The sequence below is a fragment of the Hippocampus guttulatus genome, chromosome 2 (assembly GCF_054856545.1).
Source record: "Hippocampus guttulatus isolate MCC_2025c chromosome 2, RoL_Hgut_1.0, whole genome shotgun sequence".
NCBI lineage: Eukaryota > Metazoa > Chordata > Actinopteri > Syngnathiformes > Syngnathidae > Hippocampus > Hippocampus guttulatus.
In genome coordinates this window covers 15,109,142-15,134,257 of record NC_141262.1, presented here as the reverse complement: position 1 = coordinate 15,134,257, position 25,116 = coordinate 15,109,142, and the positions used below count along the sequence as shown (strand labels likewise).

The following is a 25,116-nucleotide window of genomic DNA, read 5'->3' as shown; positions in this document are numbered from 1 at the left end:
TGGACTATGTTGAGAGCCTTCATAGGATTTGTATCGAAGATTCAGATTACTGTGTGCAATGAATTAGTGGATACTCAAGCTATATTGCAGCCATTAACTTCCAAATTAATGTTTTAGGTCTTCACAACAGATATGTCAATAGATATAGGATGGAGAAGAGACAGGGGAGTGGATTTTCACTCCGTGCCATCCCACTCTCACAGAAAATCCCATCTTTAACTATGGTCTTGGACCATAGTTAAAAAAATAATAAAAATAATCTAGCCCATTCTGGTCCCAGTGAAAACAACTCCCACTCCAATTCTGTGACTGTGCAGAATGACTCACACTGCTGAACCGCTCACATTTTGGAAGTCTGCTACATTAAAAATGTCTGGGCATCTGTCTAAGGTATTTTATTTTTCCGACTGGATAATTCTGCTCGTGTCTGATGAAAATTACATCACAGTGCCAAAGGGCCAGTGTTAAGGTTTCCGCTTGCGAATGCCACACGATCAGATCCAGAAAACTGGTTGGCTGTGATTGGTTGTTATCTGAGCCCTGTGATGTCTTTTTCAGTCGACAGCAAGTGGCAAAATAGCAGCCGCATGAGATGGAGAAAAACAAGTGGATTTTGCTGCTTACTTCATAGCCCACAAACCCCATATTAATCAGATGGCTGTGTATAGACTAGTGGCGACGCATACAACATATTCCAATTTTGTTAAGTTACTTTAATTTGATGTGAACATAAAATTGGATCCATATGTTTTTATACTTATGAAACATCCTTTATACTCTATAACAAACACAGAGGGTGGCTGATCAGACACATTGCAGTTCCCTTTGACCATGCATTCTAGCTTTCATGGTTAACAATTAAAGCATGATTTGTTCATTGTTTTTTTTTTGTCCCTTGAACAGGCTTTCCTGTTGATTCGGTTCATCATAAAATATATACATTCAGAAGTTTTACAGCTATATGCTGTGATGCTATTTGTCAGAATCCTTTGTCACTATGGCAACCAAAGTTGACACTGCTAATTCATGTCGGTTTTGGATAATAAATACAGAGACAGGATATTCTGGCTGTTAAGTCGTGTTTTCTTAGAGCGTGTGTGCGTGAGGTTTTGGAGAGACCACAAAATAATGTTTTGCAGGGCTGTTCGTGAAATATCTGCATGTTGAGTCAATGCAAATAAAGGCTGTTTTTCTCAAAATCCTCTCTGGTTATTGAATTAATACTGAGAACCACACACTTATCGTTTACTATTTTCATCTGAAAAAAGACTTATCTCATCTTCAGGTGCAGGTATGGGACACAGCTGGCCAGGAGCGATTTCGTAAATCCATGGTGGAACACTACTACCGTAATGTCCACGCAGTAGTCTTTGTTTATGATGTCACCAAAATGGCTTCCTTCCGCAATCTGCAAACATGGATAGAGGTGAGTTAAACAACTTGTATAATTTGTTCACAGCCATTTATCCTCTTCCTTCAAGCTTCTAGTGTTATCTCCAAAGCTACTGCTAGACTCTGGAGGGTTGTTTAGATGTTCGCTTTTTCATTGCTGACCTGCCAACAAAATTTGAATTATTGGCAGGTCAGCAATGAAAAAGCTGTGTCCCATTAATCTGAGTTGGACATTGATGACACTTTTTTAAAAAACTTTGTTTGTTTGTTTGTTTGTTTTTTTCGAATTTGCTTGGACATTTTAATTTTACTGAATCAAGTGTTTCCTTTTATTGCAGGAATGCAACGGTCATCGAGTTTCAGCATCAGTACCTCGAGTCCTAGTGGGGAACAAGTGTGACTTAGTGGACCAAGTACAGGTCAGTAGACTGAAGCAGTCCCGACAACCGAGGGCAGAAGATGAAAATGGGAAGAATAATTGAATACTGTAGCCCCTGAATGTCGAAACTTGTTTGCAGTCTACAGACAAACAACATACGACTCTCAAACCTCGATGGCAACTCTCGGCAGCATTAATCTGTTCAATATGACAGAGATTTGTCCATTAGAAACAACATCTAAAAACATAATAATTGACTGCTTAGCAATACCTTCTTCCAAATTCATCCATCTTTACAAAATAATTAAATCAATAAAAAGAAACATGCATCTTAGGTGAGGGTGTCCCCACCTCTCACCCAAAGTCACCATGAATATGTTGCAGCTCACCCGTGACCCTAACGAGGTCAAGCAATAAGAGAGTAAGGACAATGAGCTAATGAATCATAATAATCACTTCTCCAGGTGCCGTCCAACATGGCGCTGAAGTACGCAGACTCCCACAACATGCTGCTGTTCGAAACATCTGCAAAGGACCCGCGAGAGAGTCAGAATGTGGACTCGATCTTCATGTCACTGGCCTGTCGATTGAAAGCCCAAAAATCCCTTCTCTACAGGGACGTGGAACGGGAGGACGGGAGAGTGCGACTCACACAGGAGACTGAGACAAAGAGTAATTGTCTTTGTTGAGGAAAAAACGCAATCGGTCGGAGTAATCGGAGAGAATATGCTGCATCAGAATAACGGTGTATGGCATGGAGGTGGAGGAGAGTGAGGATGGGGGTGTAAAACAAGAGTCTTAATGTATTTTTACCGGTTCAGGAGCAAGATGATGCTTCTGACTGACAATGAAAGCAACATGTCTTACGGAACAGGAAGAGAGGCCCTGGACTTCAGCACAAGGACAGAAGAAAAATGTGCTCATGATGTATCGAAGGAAAGATCAACATTGAGGTTACACAGTGATTATGAGTTCTGAAATGAGTCTGCGTTCTTTCACTTTTGATGAACCGTATAAGGTATTTGATAAGGTGGCCCTCCACTCGGAACAGGTGCCTCGATGTGAAGCCAATAGTGGAGTTAAAAGAAAATGTATTTGCCGGAGGAAAGAATTGGGGATGGGGGGGGTGGGGAGAATATGCTTATGTCTGCTGACAAAAGCGCACTGTACTGGAGAAAGAAGAAAACAAGTTTGAGGCTCTAACATATAGAACAATACAATGCCATATAGAATATACAGTCCATTTATAAAGTATTGTCGTGCGAATGATTTCATCAAGCATCATTATTTGTTTGTGAACTCATTCAAATATAGAATATGATTAATTAAAAGCATTTGTACAAATAAAGGCCTCCCCCCAAATCACAGCCTTACCATTAATAGACTTTCATCTGTGATGTTGTGTAATTAAACCCCTGGCCACTATATGACTGAGTAGGGTGCGTTAACTTTGTGCATAAAAGACTAGTCAATATTACTTGATGAAAGGCTGCTTAAAGACCCAGCACAGTGTGCTTCGTAACTGTCAGTGTTCTTAACACATTGTTTCCGATATTATTTTGATCAGAACAAACAGAATTTCCCATGCTCATCATATTACCTTTGCCTTAAGAATTGCATCTCCGAGTTTGATGAACCAGTCAGCCAACAGGAGTACAGAAACTACAGATCGGATCAGGGTTTGTATCATTGTGATCTTTCAAAAAACATGACGTGGGTCAAATCACTGTGATTAAATGAATACAGGGGAAATGTCACACATCTCAGACACAGTAAAGGTGTGGAACACACCAGGAAAAACAAAACAAAAAAAACGAAATATTTATCGAATTGTTGCTTCTTAACCAGAGGGGAAATGCGTTCTCCTGTTTGACATGCTTGTATATATACAGTCTAATATCCTTCTCATGCTTTCCCCGGTCCAGTGGCTTTCCCATTTTGCCTTCATACAAATGCAAGGACACCAAAGTGCAATGTGACTTTTGGTCAGGCACAGTCATTCTTACATTTTTATCCCTTTCTCTCAAGTTCACGTACTCTACATTTGTATCATTGCCGCCATTTACCTCGAAGACAGTTGGAAAAATCTAGACCAGGTTACAAAAGTGATCACTATAAAAGTCCACAGACATTTACCGTACGTAATATGCTTGACATTGAGAGAGCTTCCACAGTAATTGATGGGTCAAGGGACACAGTACTGTGGTTCATATGGAGATCATTCAGATCAATGAGCATTTGAGTAAATCCTCCAAGATGATCGATCGTCTAAAATTTAGACGGTCAGAAGTCAGTTTATCATTTAGACTCGAAATGATAAACTGAGTAAACCGCCTAACTTCTGCCATGGCCGGCTGCTGGCTCTTCTTCATACTATGTGTAGCTTCATGTTTGTTGTTTTTCATTTTTTAATGTGCTCATACATCATGTACAGTAGTTGCGCGTTGTAAGACGACTCTGACTTGAGGCTCCAAGCAATGTAGAGCGTAATCAGCTGTATCAAAAAAAAAGTATATATATATATATATACAGTATATACAATATATATACAGTATATATTCAAAAAGATGGGTGAATGACTAGTGCTTGTGAATAATTCTCATTCATCCAGATCATTGTACTCTCATGGCACTTTATTGAGAGCATAGCGTGTTGGTGTGGAAACCCAAGTACAGTATTTATCCTCGAAGGCACTGTGGATGCACATCCAAGCCAAGAATGCCAAAAGTGGCAGTGGCCTGGCCTTCGGGGTGCCTCCACAACCATTGTCACAACTTACAAGTTGAATGAGAAATATTAATGAGGGTGATTCCACCCAAACATTGGCTGGCAGAGTAGAGCAGCAGTTTGCAACCTTTTTTCAATGATGTGCCCCCTGTGAAAAAAAATTTCCCCCCCGCCAGGAAATCAAAACAGAGTGCTGTGCCACCAGTGTCTGATTAATTAAACTTTGGAACTCCATTTGTAGTGGTGTGTGTTGAACTACTAATAACTAACTATAAATAAAAAGACATAACTACAAAAATACATAATTAAGTTAACTGTCAATAAAGCTTGCACATAAAAAATATCAACATAAAGTGTTCTCATAATATATATATATATATTTATATATATATATATGTGTGTGTGTGCGCGCACACAGCAGTTTCTTTTTGACAGCAAATCTGTATTATGATCTCTCTCTCTCTCTCTCTCTATATATATATATATATATATATACACACACACACATAGATAGATAGATAGATACATATATATATATATATATATACATATACAGTATATATATATATTTTTTTATATGAGAGAGAGATGTATAAAATACATTGTGCATCAGACATGGCACCATGCTGCTGCACAGGCTGGATTAAAGGACAGAATGTGACATTGCACTTGTAACAAAAGTCTTAAGAGTTATGTGTCTGATTTTATTGTAAATATACTACAAATATATTGTTGCTGGAAATTTTGTCAGATGGATGAAGAAAACTATGGTAAAAGTACGAACTCTGCATCAAGACCCATCCATCCAGTTCATTCAACATGGTAAAACGTATTTCTCTATCTACGTGCTCCAATATATGGAATCTTTTTCCATTAAACACCATTTCCGTGTATTTCACATTGAATTTTTTTTCTAAAATGTATTGAATTTTCAGTAATGTGTCTGTTTTAGTGTTTAACCAAACATGGACCTCATAATAAATTTACTGCATGAACCTTTTACATGCAGGGAAGCAAGTCAGTTTTTTTCTATTTACAGTTTTCCTCCTATATATTTAATTTCACATTTCAAGGATGATATATGACACACTGATTTTGTATCAGTTTTCACCAGCAGTTCCCTGCCATAACTTTATGTTTGTTCTCACTCATTTTAGTGCAGAGGTCATGGGTTCGATTCCAGGCCACGGCCTTCTTGTGTGGGGTTTGCATGTTCTCCCCAGGCCTGCGTGGGTTTTCTCCAGGGACCACTTTCCACAAATATTCATGAGAGGTTGATGAAACGTTGTGTGATTGTGTGTGTGAATGCTTGTTTGTCTATGTGTGCTCTGCGATTGGCTGGCAACCAGTTCAGGGTGTACTCCGCCTGCTGCCGGAAGTCAAGTGGAATAGGTTCCATCACGGCCGCGACCCGAGTGAGGATTAAGCGGTTCGGAAAACGGATGGATGGATAAGAGTTACCTGCTAGAAATATTGATTACGTCTTGGAGAAAGGGGTCGCTATCCTCGGTGCTGACCCCCCAGGTTGGTGGTGGACGTCCGCAAAATTGAGGACATTTCGTTTCACATAAAATCTATGCCGAACGTGACATACAATCCTACTACTACTACTAATAATAAAAGGTCTAGTATGAATCGTGTTGCAAGTGAAAAATGTAGAGGAGGAGCAAACAAATCTATGATAATCAAGATGCGGTCGCGATGATTCAATTATTTTAATGATATAATTAATCTGATCATTGAATTGTCATTCATTTTCATTATCTAAATCTGGGTGGATCTGGTATTCTTATGAATAACCTAAGGACAGCAGCACCAGCCTTTCCTGAATGTGAGCAGCCTCTGAGCTCAGTCGAGGAAGAAACCGGAGACGTCACATACATAGATGCAAGCAGTAGTAGCTGCCTGACCACTAATCACACATTAACTACCTACTACGAGCAAAGCCCACCACGGTCTTCATGCTTCGACTTTGATTTATCTGAAATCCAAATTTTAATACTCGCATTACAACAAATAGAGATTTATCGACCTTGCAGCACTAGGGATCGTGTTACGGTTCCAAATATTTATTTGCACCCCTCGTCTTGCATCCCACTGGCAACCGATTTCAGCTAGCAAGAACAGTGCCTTGGCTAGCGTCAGGCTAGCCAGCTAGCTAGCTACTCGCATCGCTAACGGTGGTTAGCTAGCAGGCTAGCGAGCTGTTGTAACTTACGTCATGGATGAATTACTAGTGGAAGTGAGGGGAACAAGTGGCGCATTTTATAAGGTAGGTTGTTTTTTGTTCTCTCTCTGTGCAAATCTACAAGCGACGCTTACACGTCAAGTATACAAGCCAAGTAAGCTTGGGAGCAATTCCCCAACTAGACTAGCATTGATTGAGGTACCTGTTTCGGCCTCCGTGCACTTCTCCACCCTCCACCGGCTGGGACGGAGAAGCAGAAAGGCTGAAAACAAAGCGAAGAGCGTGATGATTCGAGATCTGTGCTGACAACACATGTGAAGTGGATCATACCTTGGCAGTACTGAAGCACTACCAGTCGAAACAGTGGCGTTGCTGAACTGAAATGAATGTATGGTGATATCGGTGAAGCAGTAGTCGTTGATCGGCCGTTCATTGCTAACGTTCTAATATGAGTTATGTTGATTGTCATACGTCTTTTCTAGACATCAATTAGAATTCATCGGTGTTTGATTTAAAGTAGTACCTGTTAATATGGTCACAGCTGTTGAGTGGTAATATGACCATCCTGGCACGTTGCTAACGTAACGCGAGTGTTCGATTCATTAATTCCAAAGTACACAAGTTTAAATGTGGTCTCCTGAAAGGGGTTTTAAATTTTGTCTTTTCAGTGGCCATTTATGATATACCTTATCGGTTATTTTTTATTTAAAACAATTGTATTAAATCGTGGTTTATACGTCAGCCTCAGGGTCGACTTTTTCATGTTTCAAATCAACTGTGGGGTGTTTGTACACTCGTCGACAAAATTATTGGTCTGCCTTTTTTAATGAATGAAAACCCCACAGTGGCCACATAAAAAACGAGAATCTGACAAAAGTAATCATAAAAAAACTATGAAAATGAACCAATGAAAATCATACCCTGCTCAGTTTGAATTGTGGTTCAACATAATATATTTATTTATTGATTGATTTCAACACTCATGTAACAGATGGTCTTTTGGTGCGGAGCCTATTGAGGCAAGTGCTGCGATCAAACAAGTTTTGTAACTTTCAATGAGGTTTCTGCACCTCTCAGCAGGTATTTTGGTCCATTCTTGATGAGCAAACTGCTCCACTTGTCTCAGGTTTGAAGGGTGCTTCCACACAGATGTTCAAAAGGCTTTAGATCAGGGCTCATAAAAGGCCACATTAGAATAGTCCCAGATAATGACAAAGCCTCCTCCATGTTTCACAGTAGGGACCGTCATCTCTTCTTGATCTGCTTCATTTTTGTATCTGTTGAGCTCATGTCCCTTGCCTAAAAAGTTTGTTTTGTCTAGTTTGTTTATAGGACATTTTCCTAAAAGCTGTGTAGCTTTGTCAACATGCAGTTTGGCAAATTGCAGTCTTCATTTTTATGATTTATTTTAAACAGGGGTGTCCTCTTTGGTAATCTCCCATGCAGTCCGTTTTGGCTCAAATGACAACAGATGGTGTGATTTGACACTGTACCTTGATCGTGGGGTTCACCTTTAAATTAATTCTGTGTGTGTGTTATTAATATTATGTTTTTGTGTTAGTGTACACTGTACCCTCAGCATACTATCAGTTTCATTAAAAAAAGTATTTATAAAATAAAATAAAAAGGCAGGTCACCTTTAACCTACGTTGGCGCATGACCTGCATCACCCGAAGTTGTTAGCAGTCTGAAATTGCAGCTTGCGGTCAGAGCTGTTGCGATTTATGTATATTTCTTTTCCTCATTCAAAGTTTTTTCATTTCCAATTCACTGATGGCACCAGCAAAGAATGGGAACATGAAGGTCCAGGAGAAGCATTTTAAAACAGGACATGTGAGCTACGATAGTGATGTTCCTACTGCACTTTACATGCTGCAAGCATGTGTCCCATATCAGGTCTCTACTAAAGTAGGCAGTGATTTATTTTTCACGAAGTCACAAACTCCGATGTCCACTTACTTTTTTTGGTTTCGTTCATATTATGGCTGTTGCTCATCATGGCATGCATGCGTGTATTTATGCATGGACATGCGATTGTGAGAGTTTGTTTACTTGAAAACTAGATCTTGGGTCAAAAAAGTTTGGAACCCCTGGTATAGAGAAAACATCATTACAGTCGGGGTTCTTTTGAAGCACGTATAATGCTAATTAGCTGACACACTTTCGTTCAACTTATTGTGGTCAAATTATTTTCAATCTTTTCTTGGAGCACCATCATTTTTGTCAAATCCTATTTCATAAGTTTTTATTAATATAATTTTGTAGATTGTAGATAGATAATTTGGTTACATTTCATGATTTAAAAAAATTATAATTAAGTCAAATACACATTATTTCAGTGGCCACTGTGGGTTTTTCTTTCAGAAGGGTACCAACATTTTTGTACACCTTGCGTACTTGACATTGGCCAATTAACGGCCTAGGTCAAGATAATAATTGTAGCTTATCTCTAATCATGGGGAATGTTTTGGATCTCCTTGCATCTGTTACTCAGTTTGTCAGACTTGTGCAACCCAGAGAAAAGCCACTTTGTCCGGTATTCTCCAGGGCATGACATGTCCTACTTTGAACATTTGATATGTCCAAATCCAGAGTGTTTCGAATTTGAGAGTGAGCCAGACAGTCCAAACAGATTTTATCAGTTTGTGTGCACACAAAACCGTTAGACTTAAGTTTGCCACCAGAATGTTAACTTTCTTTGTTTCCCTTAATATCTTTTGCTCCTTTTAGGCATTTGTGAAGGATGTCCATGAAGCCTCCATTACAGTTGCATTTGAAAACAAGTGAGTCAAGTGACAGTATTGACAAACTACAGTACATTGTAAAACAGAACAATATATGGTATGTAGTTGGGATTAATGCAGCCAATGATCAAATAAATTTGTTCTTCCATACTAGTTGGCAGCCAGAGCGCCAGATCCCATTTCAGGATGTGCGATTTCCTCCTCCAGCAGGGTTCTGTAAAGAGATAAATGAGAGTGATGAGGTTGAGGTAGGATTCTTTGTGATTTAATGATTGCCAAACATCTAAATGGAATTAAAAAAAAAAAACAGAGATTTTTCAGTTTAACCAATTGCACATGGTTATCGATTTATTTGTTTATGAATGAATGTATGCTTTGTTTAGGTCTGAGATGGGTCTTGTTTACTGTGTGGGTTTTGGCAGGTGTATTCCAGGGCGAATGACAAGGAGCCATGTGGATGGTGGCTGGCTAAGGTTCGCATGGTCAAAGGAGAGGTAGGGCTCAGTCCAAACAATTTCACTTTTGTGTCTGTATTTCTGCTTAGCGTTCCAACGTTTACAGTATGCCATTGGCACTGTCTCTTGGCAGGACTTGCATGTCCCTTTTTTATTCACGGTAGCGAGACCAGAAGTACACTGAGCAATTCTGTTGATCTACAATATGTATTTAACCGACATTTCACCTTTTATTTCAGTCAGGATTTTTTAAAATGAATTCTAAATCATCTGCATTATCTGTGCTATTTACAACTTCAAAAGAGAACGACCAGAGCATGGCTAAGTGGTTTGTGCTACATGATTTTTGGGGGTGGTTGTTTAGGTACAAAAAGAAAAAAAACCTTAACGTCGAGCTTTCTATTTTTACTGACCTGCACAGCAATAACTTGACATAACATTAATAAATATTCAATTTAATAGGAAGAATGCTGCACCATGATAATGCACCAAAAATAAATGAATGCATAAATAGCATTTTAAAGGATATTTTCTCAAGGTTTATGGGGTTATTACAAGAACTACAAAAATGTCATTTTTGGTTTGCCAAATGTATATAGTGTACCTCAGATAGGTGACCCCACAAGGAGTGTTTATACATTACGTCCCTCCGATCTTGGTGAAATACTGTCTGGAATATCAAGGAACTGCTTTCCTCATCTGGGTTGCGGGTAGCTTAAGTCTGTACCAGCTGTCATCCTTCTCTATATCGTGGTTCACATTTTGCGGCTTCACGATATTGCCGGTTTGTTCTATCTGATTTATATTGTAGATTATTTGTGAAATCTTTAGTGTTTTGATGTTATTTTTCCACATGGACTGTTAGTGCACAGCAGTACTGCACGAACCAGGAGGAAATCGTGTGTAAAAGAAGGTCCAAAGTTTCGGATCATTTCACGTAGTGAAAGAAGCAGGGCTGCCGCTAACGGAAGTTTTCGATTAATCTGTTCATTCATCGAGGATTCTGATTTAAAAAGTAGTTTATTAAATTTTTATTCCTTTATTCCAAATCAGGCCATTATTTCAGATTGATAGTGCAGAAAATGCACAGGCAAAATGTATTTATGATTCACTTACTAGTTTAGTCCATAGCATGTCCGAAAAGAGGCAAAAGTGTGAATCATTCTTTTCCACAGCTAAAGCAAATGTTTTATTTTGATTCAACACAGATAATCAGTCCACCCTCACAAAGGGGCACAGAAATCGGAGAATAGGCTGAACCTTTTACAACCATTCTTTTATGCCCACATCTATTAAGATCATGAATGCAAATATGTACCTGTAGGGTAGTGTTTCCTGCACTGAAATTGTTTAGTCATCCAGGATTTGTTGAATTTTTTTTTTCTATTTATCACCTTTGATGAGGGTGCAACCTCTTTCTTGTGTGGTTTATGTTGCCCTGGTGCATATATGATGTTGCCGACTGTAAACTGCAGAACCAGTTGCCTCCATGGAAAATTTAGGGGCAATAAAGTTTATGATATGAAATAAACTATTTCTGTTGAGAAGCTGAGATTTTGATCATTTGGACAATTTTAAATTTAAAAAAGGGATTGAAATGGTTTATCAATTATCAAAGATAATTTTGGATTAATTTGACAATCAATGAGTTGTCGCTTAATCAATAAGTAGAAGTTAAAGTGCACTGCACAATTACCGGTAAATTATACAACTGCACGAGATTCAATATGTATCGTGGCATATTTTGAAATGGAATGATTCCATTCAATGCACTTGCATCTTTAAAATCAAAAAACAATTTTCCAATTCAGTCACTGATCACTAAGTTTGAGGAGATTACTGACTAACGGCTGCAACATAAATTATTGGGCGGCTGAAGCTTGATTCAAATCAGACCTTTAAGATTACCTATAAAGCGCTGATCAATGTCCGAGCAATTGTCGAAGTTGGACAAATGAATTCCCATTTACTGATCAATGGTCATGGAGCTGTGAAACCTGCAGCCACTGGAGATGAGCCAAATCTGTTAGTTACTCATTTAAAAGAATAACTGTTTGAAAACATTTCATGATACTTGATACATACTGGATGATACACACCATGATACTTTATGATACCTGCAATGTGAGCATTCACGTTTATTGGTTCCTGTAAGCATTTTGCATTTATTAGCTTCATTCAAATGCAGTTCAAATATATCCTTTTGATGGCTGTTTAATACCCACAGTCCTTCTCTTCATTAGTCCTTGTTGATATATTTTTCGTTGTTTTGTGTGTGTAGTTTTACGTTATAGAGTATGCCGCATGTGATGCGACATTAAACGAAATTGTGACGCTGGAGCGGTTACGGCCGATCAATCCCAACAAACCAGCCACCAAAACTACCTTCCTCAAGATCAGACTGGATGTTCCTGATGATCTACGGCAAATGTAAGACTGCTGTATACAATGCCTTGAAGAAGTATTTGTGCCCTGACTAACATGCATTCTGCACATTTTGCATGCTTCAATGTTTCCGATTGGCTCACCGAGAAAAAAAACCTATTAAAATGCACATTGTAAATGTGGATTTTATTCATTTTGGGGGGGACAGACAGATTTCTTGAATCATTAAAATACTTAAAGTACCTGTCAATCCAAGTTGGTTTCAGAAGCATTGCGCCCTGTGCGACGGACCTTAGCACTGAAACAATGAAACGCGTGAAGCCAAATGCATGCAAATACTGATGTCCGTATGTTGTGGATATCTACGACCATGGCAAGGTCATGAGATTGTTTTGCTTGCTATGTTTCGACGTGGTGTACCTTTACAAAAGGTGATTTTTGACCACTTCACAATGTCTATTTCATGAAAAAGTACATGAAAATTTAAATTGATGAAAGAGAGACAAGACCTACTGTACCGATTATTGACACCGATCTCGAAATGCACTTCTGACTGCTTTTGCCCGGTCACATTTGACAAAAAGAACATCATGCCAGTTATCGAACATGGTGATGGCAGTGTCATAATCTAGGGCTGGACAACATGATTCATGAAATGAAACTGACGAATGTAAAAATGAAGTCTACTGCATTCCAAAGATTCCTGCAGTTCAACGTGTAGCCGTCAGTTTGTGCCCTCAATTTGTTCGCTTACGCAGCAGGAGAACAACCAGAAAGTCACGAGCGTGTGCACCTGAGGCTTAAAAAAACCCTTACTTTTTCACATAGGGCCATTTATTTAGAAGCTGCAACTACAAGAAAGAAACTGAAATCAGGAAGGAGGCAAATGCTTTATAAGGGCATTGTATATTGTACAATGCTGCAGTTCATTGTTGCTTCGAGAACATATTTGAAATTGAATTCAGTCACTCACCCCATTGCACACATTGTTCACAAGGAGATTTATTGAATGTCTTTAATTTAGAAAATTACTTCCAGTGGAGAGGATTGATTAACAACGATTGTGCCCGAAACAATGTAATAAAGATAGCACACGCGCATTTTCAAAGAGTGTGAGTTTAATAATGACGTGAATGTTGACTCCATGTTATCAGGTGCTCCAAGGAATCGGCACATAAAGATTTCAAAAAAGCTGTCGGAGGGTTCAGTGTCACCTACGACTCTGAGAAGAAGCAGCTGGTCATCCTGGTTCGTGATGCTTTTTTAAAATTTGTACATACAATGTATTTATATATATTTGTGTGAGAGCAGCCAGGATACACTCCAATGGTGGAAGTTTTGTATTTCACTTTATAAAACATTCAACTTATATCTGCATCTCCTCATATTCCAAGCTTTGATTTGTTCTAACAGTCAGTGAATGAGGTCACAGCGAAGCGGGCAAACATGATGAGCGACATGCACTTCAGGAGCCTCCGCACCAAACTCTCTCTCATGCTGAGGAATGAAGAGGCCAACAGACAACTGGAGGTACAGATGCGCGCACACACACACTAAAACAGGGTCTGAAGCTTTCATGTTCGAACATTAATTGCGTCCTTCTTGTCCATCAAAACTACAAGTCCGACCTATTTCCTTATTGTTGTGTTGCTTGCAGAGTTCCCGACAGCTGGCATCACGGTTCCATGAACAATTTGCAGTACGTGATGATTTAATGGGGCTCGCCATTGGGACTCACGGGGCCAACATTCAGCAGGCCCGGAAAGTCCCTGGAGTCACTAATATAGACCTGGATGAAGAGACATGCACCTTCCATATTTATGGAGAGGTATGACAGTCTTAACTGTTCATGTTGACCTAGTGATAGATGGTTACATATACCCTTTTAATTAGCTATTACATTACATTTAATACGTCTCAAGCAACCGAACAATCACAGACAAGGTTTTACAATGGACCCTTAAGATCAGGGGTGCCCATCCTTTTTTGACCAAAGATCTGCTTTTCAAGCAGCCAACCTCCCGCGATTGACCTGTTACCGCATGTGCACCCATACACGTACCGTATGCTTGTGCGCACGCATACACACACGCGCACACGAGGATGAGCAACAGCCATCAAGGACCCTAACATGAACGAGACAGAAAGATAAACTAGATCCAATACTTGAGTTTGTGAAGAGGAAATCATTGCGTACCTGAGTGGAAGACCTGACACAGACAGGCAGGGATACACGTTTGTAGCATGTTAAGTGCAGAAACATCACTATCGTTCCTTGGGTTTGAGGGCCTCGATATATCTGTTGTTTCAAAATAGTTTAGTCACACAGTACATTAATACGCTTCAAAAAACACTTCCCAACAAATGTTTATGTTTTGGTGTTTATCTAAGGACCAGGAAGCTGTCCGTATTGCGCGCAGTTTCCTGGAGTTCTCTGAAGATGTCATCAAAGTTCCCCGGAATTTAGTAGGTGAGAAATTCACTCCACCAGTAGGATAAGCTCTGTGGTGACTATGGCAGCGGGGTGGTGTCCCACCAGTTTTGTTTTGTTTTAAACAGTTTGGGAATTCAAAATGTGACTCACAGTTAATCATGGGCCAGGATCAAGTGCAGAAATCTAAAGGTCTGCGACCTAGCAAGTCGTATGACATGATCAGGAAGTATCTTGAGACTTCAAATAACTTAAGTTGGTGGCGTACCAATTTTTTATAGTGAGTGAACCTTCGCTATTCGCATATTTTAGGGACCAAACTCTGGCAGCGAAAATCCAATAAAAAGGGTTATAATTGCCGAGAGATGCCAAAGGATGGTTGCAAATCTCTAGCTATGTCTTAATAAAAGCTTTCGGCTCACTTAAACACGCAGTGGACCCTGCATACTCTCAATTCAGCACCGGCAGATTTGCATATGTGCAGGTGTTTCTATATGGCCGTCAATTATTTAATTAAAAAAACATATGAGTTTTTTCAGCAAATATCAGAATAGGTTGCAAAAGAAATGGTAAATAGGTGAATTTGAAAATGCCAGATCGCAAATATTTGGGGGTTGACTGTTTAACTTGACCGTTGACTTAAAAAAAAAATGAAGAAAACTGAAAACGTTTTTAATGAAGATGTGTAGTCTGGTACAGTAGTCTCCACAATCATGGAAGACTGCTGACTTGACTGTTGTCCAGAAGACAGCCGTTTTCACCCTACACTAGTAAGGCAAGCCACAAAAGGTTCGTGCTTAAGAAGCTGACTGTTCTTAGACTTACGCATCCACGCATTACAGTAATAGTAACTTGAGTGGAAGAAAAAAGTGTGGTTTTCAAAAACATGCTCAACCAACTGCAGGCTGAAACTACTCTGCATAGATGTCTGAAGGAAAGTGGCACACTTCTAATGTTGTGCCATTCCTGGACCAGAGACAATATCAGAAGCATCATTCTACTTATGCGAATGAGAAAAAGAACTGGACAATTGCTCAGCAGTCCAAAGCAAAATGTGGACAATTGAAATGGATTAAATGACCAAGAATGTTCTTATTTACTGAGATGTATGCAGTATGTCTATTGTGATTATGACTCACCGTTTTCTCTTTAGGCAAAGTGATTGGGAAGAGTGGCAAACTGATCCAAGAAGTGGTTGATAAGTCTGGTGTGGTGCGAGTCCGTATTGAACCAGAAAATGACAAAAAGCCTTCGGTGGCATTGTCATCAGTGGCGGGAGCAGCATCAGCATCAACAACGGATGATGTGAGTCTGAAAGAAACTTGATGTCCAATTAGTTCAATGTTTTAAGACAAGGTGATGAAGTTATCGTATACATTAAATTAAGGGCATTGTGATTAAGAAAACTACAGGGTATATACTTGATATAACCCACAAATCATTTCAGACATACAACTTTTTGTTTTTTAAACAGTTTACCTTTGCATGTGCAAAAAAGGCCAAAGCATGCTGTTGCACATACGGATAACCACTGAAAATCACCTTTTGCTTACTACTGATGTAAAAACAAACAAAAGGCTTTATTTGTTCCTTTTTTTTCATGAATGTTCGCCGTGCAACTCCACGGGGGTTGCTTCAAGCGGAGAAGAGAAGGGGATCATCTGGCAGATGAAAAGAAAAGTTTAAACATCACTAGTCAATCTGGTGACCGGCCGTTGTGATAACTTTGGCTACTGCTAAATGCTATCTTTGTTGACAGTTCAACAGTTGCAAACAACTCAATGCACTCATCATGATCCAACCTTTTTTGCTCGGTCCCAGCAGCTATTGGAAGCTCGCTGTGTCTTTTACCTCGCGCCGATCCTGTCCCACATTGAAAGTTGTAACATTGTAATATGCCGGCAAAAACACTGTTTAGATCTCGGTTTAAATCTATGGCAACTGCATCATTCGTCTAGTAGGATTACATTTCCCATGATTCTTAGACACAAAGCAAGAAGTACTCCTAATTCTGGTGTGATGAAAACATAGACATCTGCTAGCGATTGGATGCGAATAAGAACATGCACATAAAAGGAAGGAATTTGAATTAAAGTCCACCCCAAAAGCCGACATTTATCCATACATACTGTAGGGCGCATTGCATTACAAGGCACAATGTTGCATTTTAAGTGCGACTTATGACATATATGTTATATACAGTCACTTACTAATGCTGTGTATCAGGCGGAAATGAATCAGCACACCCGCTTTGCTTTCTTCCACGGAATGAGGATCTAGGCATCGCTTCTCATTCCTATTGATATTTTGAGCATTCAAGAGAATTGATAAATTTGACTTCAAGCATTATCACCACTTTCAATTGGGTAATACTGCGGAAAAACTAACAACCTAATTGAGGACAGACACATACTGGGCAAATGCACTTGTCTTCTCCCTCCGTCATCAGTGGACTCATACCAGTTTGCACCTAAATGTGAGCGTTCCAAAATCAGCCAAAAACCCATCAGAAAACCTGCCTAAAATTACTAGTGAGTCTGTTTTCATTGTTATTTTTTTTTCTGCAAACATAATTTTTGAGTCCAGAACTATAAACTGCCAATGTTCCAGCCATTAGAGATGACCTTTTTTCCACCGTAGCCCACATTAATGCACAGAGTCCTCATGTTGTGTACAGTTTTGCCCAAAGATTGAATATTTCTATTTTGCCAATCTTTGCCATAGGGAATGGTGCCCTTTGTATTTGTTGGGACTAAGGAAAGCATCTCGAATGCAACAGTACTGCTGGACTATCACCTCAACTACCTTAAGGTACACAAGAAAAATGTGTTTGCGTGATACCATACACCAATCCTATCAGATGACACCCTGGCAATGTCCACGTTGTTCTGGAAATATAACGACATGTTATTCAATGTTGCATCTTAATAGTATTTCTCTTCATAAATACAGGAGGTGGACCAACTTCGTCTGGAGCGTCTTCAGATTGATGAGCAGCTGAGACAGATAGGAGGCGGTGGCGGTGTTGGAGGGACGGGCCCACGAAATCTGAAAGACAAAAGCTATGTGTTTGATAATGGCACGGGCCTTGGCAGAGGTACAGGAGGAGGGAAACCCTATGGAGGAGGAGTACGAGGTGGTCGAGGGCGACGAGGAGGTGGTGCTGCTTTTGCCTCAGGTGCTGTTCCATTGCCACTTGAGTCTTGTACCTTTACATGGTTCACTGATAGTATACTTGATTAGAAACCTTTAGAGTGTCATCACAGGAAAGCAAATTAATGTAGCGTCAGTTTGAATGGACTTGCGCGTTGCCCACTAGGCACCAACTCGGAGGCATCCAACGCTTCAGAGACCGAGTCAGACCACAGAGACGAACTCAGTGATTGGTCCCTGGCTCCCACAGAAGAGCTAATGACCGGAGGTGGGACATTGCCAAGACGAACTGACGGCAGGAGGAGACCTGCCGGGGCAGGACTTCGAGGGCGAGGTGGAAGAGGAAGAGGAGCATTTAAAGGTAAGTAGTTTCTTATCTTTATTATGGCTGGAGCAATTTAACTTATTTTTCATCAGCCCTCTGAGATTTAATGAGAATTGATCTGACATGCAGCTGTTGTTTGGCACAGCTGTGCCACAGATTATTGATCTTGGACATGAATTATAAAATTAATATACGGGTACCTTCTGCAAAGTGTTCACATACCAAAAAAATGGTAATAGATAATAAATGTTGTCTTGGACTCTACCATTCAGGTGACGATGTACAGTGGAGTGACCCAAGGCCTCGTCATATCAGAGAGCCCAAGATGAGAGCACAGGAAGACACCTTGCAGGTAATGTCCCCATTACATATGGAGTGTGTGCTGACTGCACCATAATTTAATCAGACAACTGACAACCAGTTCAGGTTGTACCCTGTCTCCTGCCTGAAAGCAGTTGTGAGAGGCTCCAGCACAACCCGCGACCCCCTGTGAGGAGAAATGGTTTGGATAAAAGGATGGATGAATGTCTTTTTGAAGACTTGATCTAACATATAGCATCGTGGACAGTTGGTATACTGAAGACTCTAAGTTGCTTGTAGATGTGAGTGGTTGTCTGTCTTTGTGTAAGACCTGTGATTGACTGGTTAACAGTTCAGAGTGTACCGCACCTCTTGTCCCAAGTCTGCAGGGATCACCCAACAGGATAGTTACTTGAAATTGATTAAATAGATGCTGCTGTGAAATATGCATTTTTTTTTCATTGACTTCTTAGCATGTCCGGGTTAGTTACTGGTACTAGTTACTGTACTGGTGCAGCATGGGTCATAAATTAATCCATTAGACCCATTCTGCTACTTATTGGAGTAAGCATTGTTCGGTCTTTGTGGAGCCAATGTAAAATTCCATATGAATGACAAGCAGTATAGTTATGTGCTGGTAATTTAAGAGATGCGGTAGGGTGAATTAATTCATCCAGCCTTCATTGGTCAGTATTTCATAGGCATATTTGAAGAGATGTGACATTCCTTGTGATTGCAATACTGAGGCTGGATTTTCAAGATGAAGAGCCCGATATATATATATATATATATATATATATATTTTTTTTTTAATGCTGTTACAAGAAAGTCAGATATACAAGCAGTGTCACTGGGCAATATTTTAAAAAAATGTTCTACCTACTATTGTGAGCTCAGTCGATGTTAACATTTTCTGGCTCGGTGTGTGAACTGCTTTCTCTTAAGTGCCACTCAGGAGTGCTGAGTAGCACTTAGCACAGTGCCACATTTTGATTATGTCATTTGGTATTAGTTCACTTTTAAATACGAAACCACTTCCAATGACGATGGGACATTGTGTTAAACATAAAAGTAGAATACCATGATTTGCAAATCATGTTCAACCTATATTTAATTGAACACACGACAGACAACATATTTCATGTTCAAACTGATAAATTTTGTTTTAAGCAAATGTTAAACTTCAGTTTCATGGCTCCAAAATGTACCATACAAGCTTCATGTTTACCATACCACTGTGTTAGATCACCTTTTCTTTTGATGACATTTAATACATTTTTGGGAACGGAGCACACCAATTGTTGAAGCTATGTAGGTCAGATTCTTTCAGCTTCAGCTGTTCCACAATCAGGGGTCTCCGTTGTCGTAATTTATGCTTCATAATGCATCACACATTTTCAATGTGAGACAGGTCTGGACTGCAAGCAGACCAGTCTACAAGCTGTTGCAACATGCAGTATATGGTTTGGCATCGTATTGCTAAATTAAGCAGGGGCATCCGTGAAAAAGTCTAACATGAATGGTGTAACTTACCAATGCCATTGCCACTAACACAGTCCCATACCCGCACAGATGCTGGCTATTGAAATTTGCATCCATTACAGTCTAAATGTTTCTTTTCCTCGATGGCCAGAGGAAAATGTCATCCAAAATTTACCAAAACAATTCGTCAGATCACAGAACACTTTTCCACTTTGCATCAGTCCATCTTAGATGAGCTCGGACCCAGAGAAACGGCGGCATTTTGGGGTGTTACTGATAAATGGCTTTGATTTGCATCGTTTTAAGTTGCACTCACGGAAGTCACGCCGAACAGTATTAACTGACATTGGTTTTCTGAAGTGTTCCTGAATCCATGTGGTGATATCCTTAATACAGCTCATCTCTCACTTCTTTGCTATTAACCAAATCATTCATCATTTGATAGGGCCACTGGCCACACCAAATAGGACAGCCAGATCGGACATTCCTCATGTCACAAATTCGTGTTTATTACTATGTTTAGAAAATACCTCAACTTTCATGCAGGTCATATCATATTGTTTTGTTGTATTTATCCGCCACACCTTAAAGGTTGGTCCCTGAAAATAGTGTCTGATATTAAACCGGCCCGTGGGGCAAAACATGTTGGGGACCGCTGCTTTAAAGGACACAAATGTGTTTGTTTCTTTGTTTCGTGTCAGAAAAGTGTTGTGATCCTTGACAGAGATCTTTTTTTTTGATTGATTGGTAGGCAATTTGTTCTTTAAAATAAAATGCCAAGCATAACATTTACTATAAAGGATGTCTGACGCTAAACTTGCTTCTGTCACCCCACAGATTAGTGTGGATGGGAACAACGAACGTAGTGTGCAGCATTCCTCTGGAGGGAGAGGCGGAGGAGGGCCTTCATCACAGGGTGGCCACAGTGCCGGTGGCGAAGGTCCACTACGCCATCAGCAGCGGCCCATTAGAGACCGAGGAATGAAGAAGGAGAAGCAGGACGCTCCCCCTCTGGTGAACGGAGTGTCATAGATGCATCACTGGAGGACCTTCTCACTTACAGAAATGAACCCACACTCTTCACACACATACACAAACAACCGCTCATTAATCAACCACAGTTGTTTGTCTCTCTGTCTTTCTTTTTCCGTTTTTGTCAATTGCAAGATTAGACACGAGCAGCCTCCGTCACAATGGAAGGCAGTAGTGAGTAAATGTAGTGACGACCGCTCCCTGTTGTGCTACATCTGTGTACTGCTCGTTGTAGTGCAACGAGCTGGTCTGAGACTGAATGGACGTATTCCTCCTACAGTGAGAATGCAATGAAGTTTCTTGATGTAAAAGCAGCCTCTTTTTCCAGCAACCATCTTACTTCAATGTCAAAATGCATCTAAAGTTCAATTACATGCATCTCTTTTCTCCATTACCTGATGAAGCGGCATGGATGCCTTCACTTTCTTTGTGCCGCGAAGTTTCAAACTAGACTTTAGACTTAGCTCGTCATGCGTTCTGTGACTGCTCCTTTGACCATTTGGTACGGGCATAATGAGGGCAACCCATAGTCCATAACCCTCGAACTTGCAAGTTGATATAAAGCATGTGTGCAAAGTCACAGGCTAGGGCTAGGTGTCACATGTGGGCAACACCATACGTGACTCATCAATCCAATCTAGTCTGTTTCTTCATACACATAACGGTAAATGAGCCATGCTCACACAAACAGAGTGTCCCCCTTATTCACTCTGACATCCCTGCAGCCAAGGTGTGACAGCATTTGTCTGTGGCTCAGTGCTTTTTGGACAAATACACAAGTGAGGTGAGAGCTGTCGAACTGATCTTGGACAAAACAAACACACACACACACACCTCCAAGCTGCTCATGGACAACTCGTTTGGGAAATGTCTTTGCTCCCCTAACTGGGGATACTTGAACATCCCAGTTGGCTTGGTAAGCCTGAAGCCTCACCAACGGATTGTTCCCTGCTCACATCGAGAAGACAAATCATCACTGTTGAGTTAACTAATGTCAGAGTAGATCAAACCGTCATTGAGTTCCAGAAGGAGAGATCCTTGACAGTTTAATCTATAGCAAGTTCAACAAAAACGATACGTTTGCAGTCATGAACCAATGCTTACCATCTTTTCGGGACCATGGTTCTTCTAGTAAGTTCTAAAGGCAGAATGTGGTTGCTGTAACGTAGCGCTGCTTCTTTGGCTTGTTGACTGATGACATTCCTCTGTCAGTCATTCTGTTCCTGTGGTATCATTTATGTATCACTTCTGGCATCGCACAGCCTACAGTTTTGCTTCTTGGTGTGTTTTGATGAGTCAAGCTGAGCTCCACTGCCTGCATTAAAAAAAAAAAAAAAAAAAACATCCTAGCCTAATTGATTGAAGCTAGAGTGTCAAGCTGATTTGGATAATGTTGAGTAAAATCTGCAGACCCTCTGAGGTGTTTTAAACATTGTTTCCATCTCTCTCAGCCATTTTTAAGAGCCCCAGACCGATTTGTAATTTTCCCCCTACTGTTAAGACCCACGCATAAACCTTTTTAAGGAGCCCTAGACTGAATTCTGTATTCCCCCCCACAACTTTTTAGGCCCATGCGTCACACTTTTCTATGTCACGCTCTGGATATCTCAAGTCTCGTGCTCACAACTTGTTTTCTGAGGCCAGTATTCCTTTCCATTGTGCTTGCTTTTACGCAAGTATGAATTAAATGTGATTCTTTTTCACTTATCTTTAGCTTCCATACTGCAGTCGGGCTGCATTTTTAAAGTTAGCTTGTTCTGCAATACATAAACAATGTGGTTTGAGTACAAATGACCTTTTTACTTTCCATAAAGCAGCAACTGAATTAAGTTGTTTTGTGTTGTCAAAAAGGAGATAGGGTGGCATAATGTATATAATGATGTCATAATTTGTACTGTTTCAAATGTGCACTTATCCTTATTTCCTTTCTTTTGTTGCTGTTTGATATCAGTTAAATGCTAGATCTCTTGTTAATAAACTTGCTGTAAAAATGTTTTGCTCCCTCACACGGTTGAGTCGCATTGATAGTGAATGTTCATAGCACTGCTGCAGAGGTCCAAAACGAGTGTGCTAACACAGAGGAAGAGTTTCATACAAAACGATGAGTATATAAATGTTCTGTCGCGTCAAGTGTCTCAAGGAAGAAAACTTTTACTGCAGTCCATTACCACTTTTATTATACTGTGACCTAAAATTAGACTGACCTTCAACTCTGTGTTTTAGGTGTAGGTTTTTCTTTTAGTTTCAGCGAGAGTTGGGGAAAATGCATCAAACCTGCTTTCATTTTGGGTTTTTTTTTTCATTTGCCTTTGACAAGCTCAAAAGTATATTTTTTTTGTTTTTGTTTACTGAATTTAAGCTTCTCCACATAGTGGCAATCTGTACTCAAATCATTTCATTCTTAAATGTCTGATGCACAAAGTCATTCTTGACTTATCATTTGAGATGAATAATGCAGAAATTGCGAATGATATTGCACCTTCATTCAAAATAAAATTTAAAAAAAACATCCATGAGCCAGAATCAAATATTTGCAAAAATGTATTGCTTCACTTTCTTTTCTAGTTGTTTCAACATAGAAACTGCACGTATCTAACCCCTCATTGTCCATTTCATCATTTATCAAGCAGGAGAATGATATGCTTCAAAAAGTTTTCATTACTGACATTTGAAGACCCAGGTGTAGTAAGAGAACGATTAGGCTGAGATAGTATGTTTCAAATTGGTTTCCAGTTTCAGCCTAAAAAAACAATATATATATATATATATATACACACACACTTTTTAAAAGTTGGAGGTCAACTTTTCAACAGCAAGAAGTTAACTTGTTGTGCATTGTTGTGTTTGTAGGGGTTAATACTAACAGTGTTGCAAAAATGAAAGTTTGTACTGTGAAAGAAAATGTACATTGAAGAGATGAGGAAACTGTTTGCATGCTGCCCATGTATAGTCGGCAAAGAACTGTACTGATGAAAGTGTCACCATTCTAACTCGTTCTGACAAGGTTTGTACCACTGTATCAGTTAAGTGCCACAAAAAACATAATTGAAAACCAAACTCTTTCTTTGGCTGAGTCGATGTGCTCATGGTCCAACTGAGGGAACTCCAATACAAACCCTGAAAGGGATACTAACAATGACCACTAAATTGTATAAAGGGTGGGATTTTGTGAAATCAAGGGGATTGTCTCTTTTTTGTGTGTGTGTGTTGATTGAGTAGACCCTGTGAAATCAGGTGAAATGCTCCCAAATCAACATAACCAATCGGATTCAAACTCTTGCAAACTTAATTGATGTATATTGTCCTTTTCAGAATGGATGTTGTATGTAAATTCTTCCTTTTATTCCTAATGCCAACGATAGTGACGGCTTGGATCAGAGCTTCTAATAAAACTATGATCATTATGTTTGCTGGACTATTGAAAACTCGACGCGACTCATGGGAAGGTCTTATCATGACGGGAATTTGGGTATTTTTACATAAATGTTTCCGTTAAATTGATGGCGTAAATGGGATTGAACATGGACCTTTAAAACTTTTTAAATGTCGTTTGTATAAATTAGAGGGTGTCTACCAACTAACAGACGGGGGAGTGTCATTTTACATTTGACAGGCGAGCTTACAAAATGAATGTTAAATATGACTTCAAACTTAACTTAAGAACCTCTCTGATTTGTACGTGACAGTTTTAAATGACAGCATTTCAGAAGAGATGGCTAACACTGCGTCGAGATCCTGAATTGCATCCCTCATTCAGCATTGACTCCATTTGGGGTTGTCACATGTTTTCAAATGAGGATGAGCAATGTTGACTTTTCTTGCTTGCCACTTGGCAGCAAATGTTTCTTCTCTTACTCCAGAATGTATAATGCAACAAATGCTAAGGTGATCAATTGCCGGCTGAAGCAGGAAGGCAAGATACAAAAAAAAATCTGGACATACTTAAACCAGGGTAGTCGAAAAAGCTGTAAATCTTGTGAGCACTTTTGGGCATTTTGTTTGTTTGTTTTCCTTTGTAAATACTACTTACTAGCATTTAAAGTGTCTGGGTTTACATGTCTGGTTATAGTGCAATATATTTTGTATGCAAGCAGTTTCAAATAAACAAAAATGGATCTCTTAA

General features: G+C 39.7%; 2 protein-coding genes and 1 long non-coding RNA gene across 3 annotated transcripts in view; 2 read left to right on the top strand and 1 right to left on the bottom strand.

Annotated features, from left to right (window-relative positions):
* rab33a (RAB33A, member RAS oncogene family) overlaps positions 1-5,515 on the top strand; it is a 7,711-nt gene extending 2,196 nt beyond the window's left edge. Inside the window, exons 2-4 of the mRNA XM_086138499.1 lie at positions 1,286-1,426; positions 1,731-1,811; positions 2,236-5,515. Of these exons, the coding sequence (XP_085994625.1) occupies positions 1,286-1,426; positions 1,731-1,811; positions 2,236-2,460 (447 nt within the window). The 3' untranslated portion in view covers positions 2,461-5,515. The remainder of the gene's footprint in view (positions 1-1,285; positions 1,427-1,730; positions 1,812-2,235) is intronic.
* LOC147208630 (uncharacterized) lies at positions 1,280-7,070 on the bottom strand. Its single transcript, XR_015104063.1, has 3 exons — positions 7,017-7,070; positions 6,889-6,948; positions 1,280-1,408 (listed from the first exon to the last, which is right to left on the bottom strand). It is a non-coding gene; the product is annotated as an uncharacterized LOC147208630 (long non-coding RNA).
* On the top strand, positions 6,371-25,116 carry fmr1 (fragile X messenger ribonucleoprotein 1). The gene is made up of 15 exons (XM_086138486.1): positions 6,371-6,770; positions 9,417-9,469; positions 9,585-9,678; positions 9,853-9,924; positions 12,167-12,315; positions 13,425-13,518; positions 13,684-13,800; positions 13,928-14,098; positions 14,662-14,740; positions 15,855-16,006; positions 17,426-17,512; positions 17,654-17,879; positions 18,021-18,215; positions 18,452-18,531; positions 20,799-25,116. The coding sequence occupies exons 1-15, from the start codon at positions 6,720-6,722 to the stop codon at positions 20,991-20,993; spliced, it is 1,815 nt and encodes a 604-aa protein (XP_085994612.1). The 5' UTR covers positions 6,371-6,719; the 3' UTR covers positions 20,994-25,116.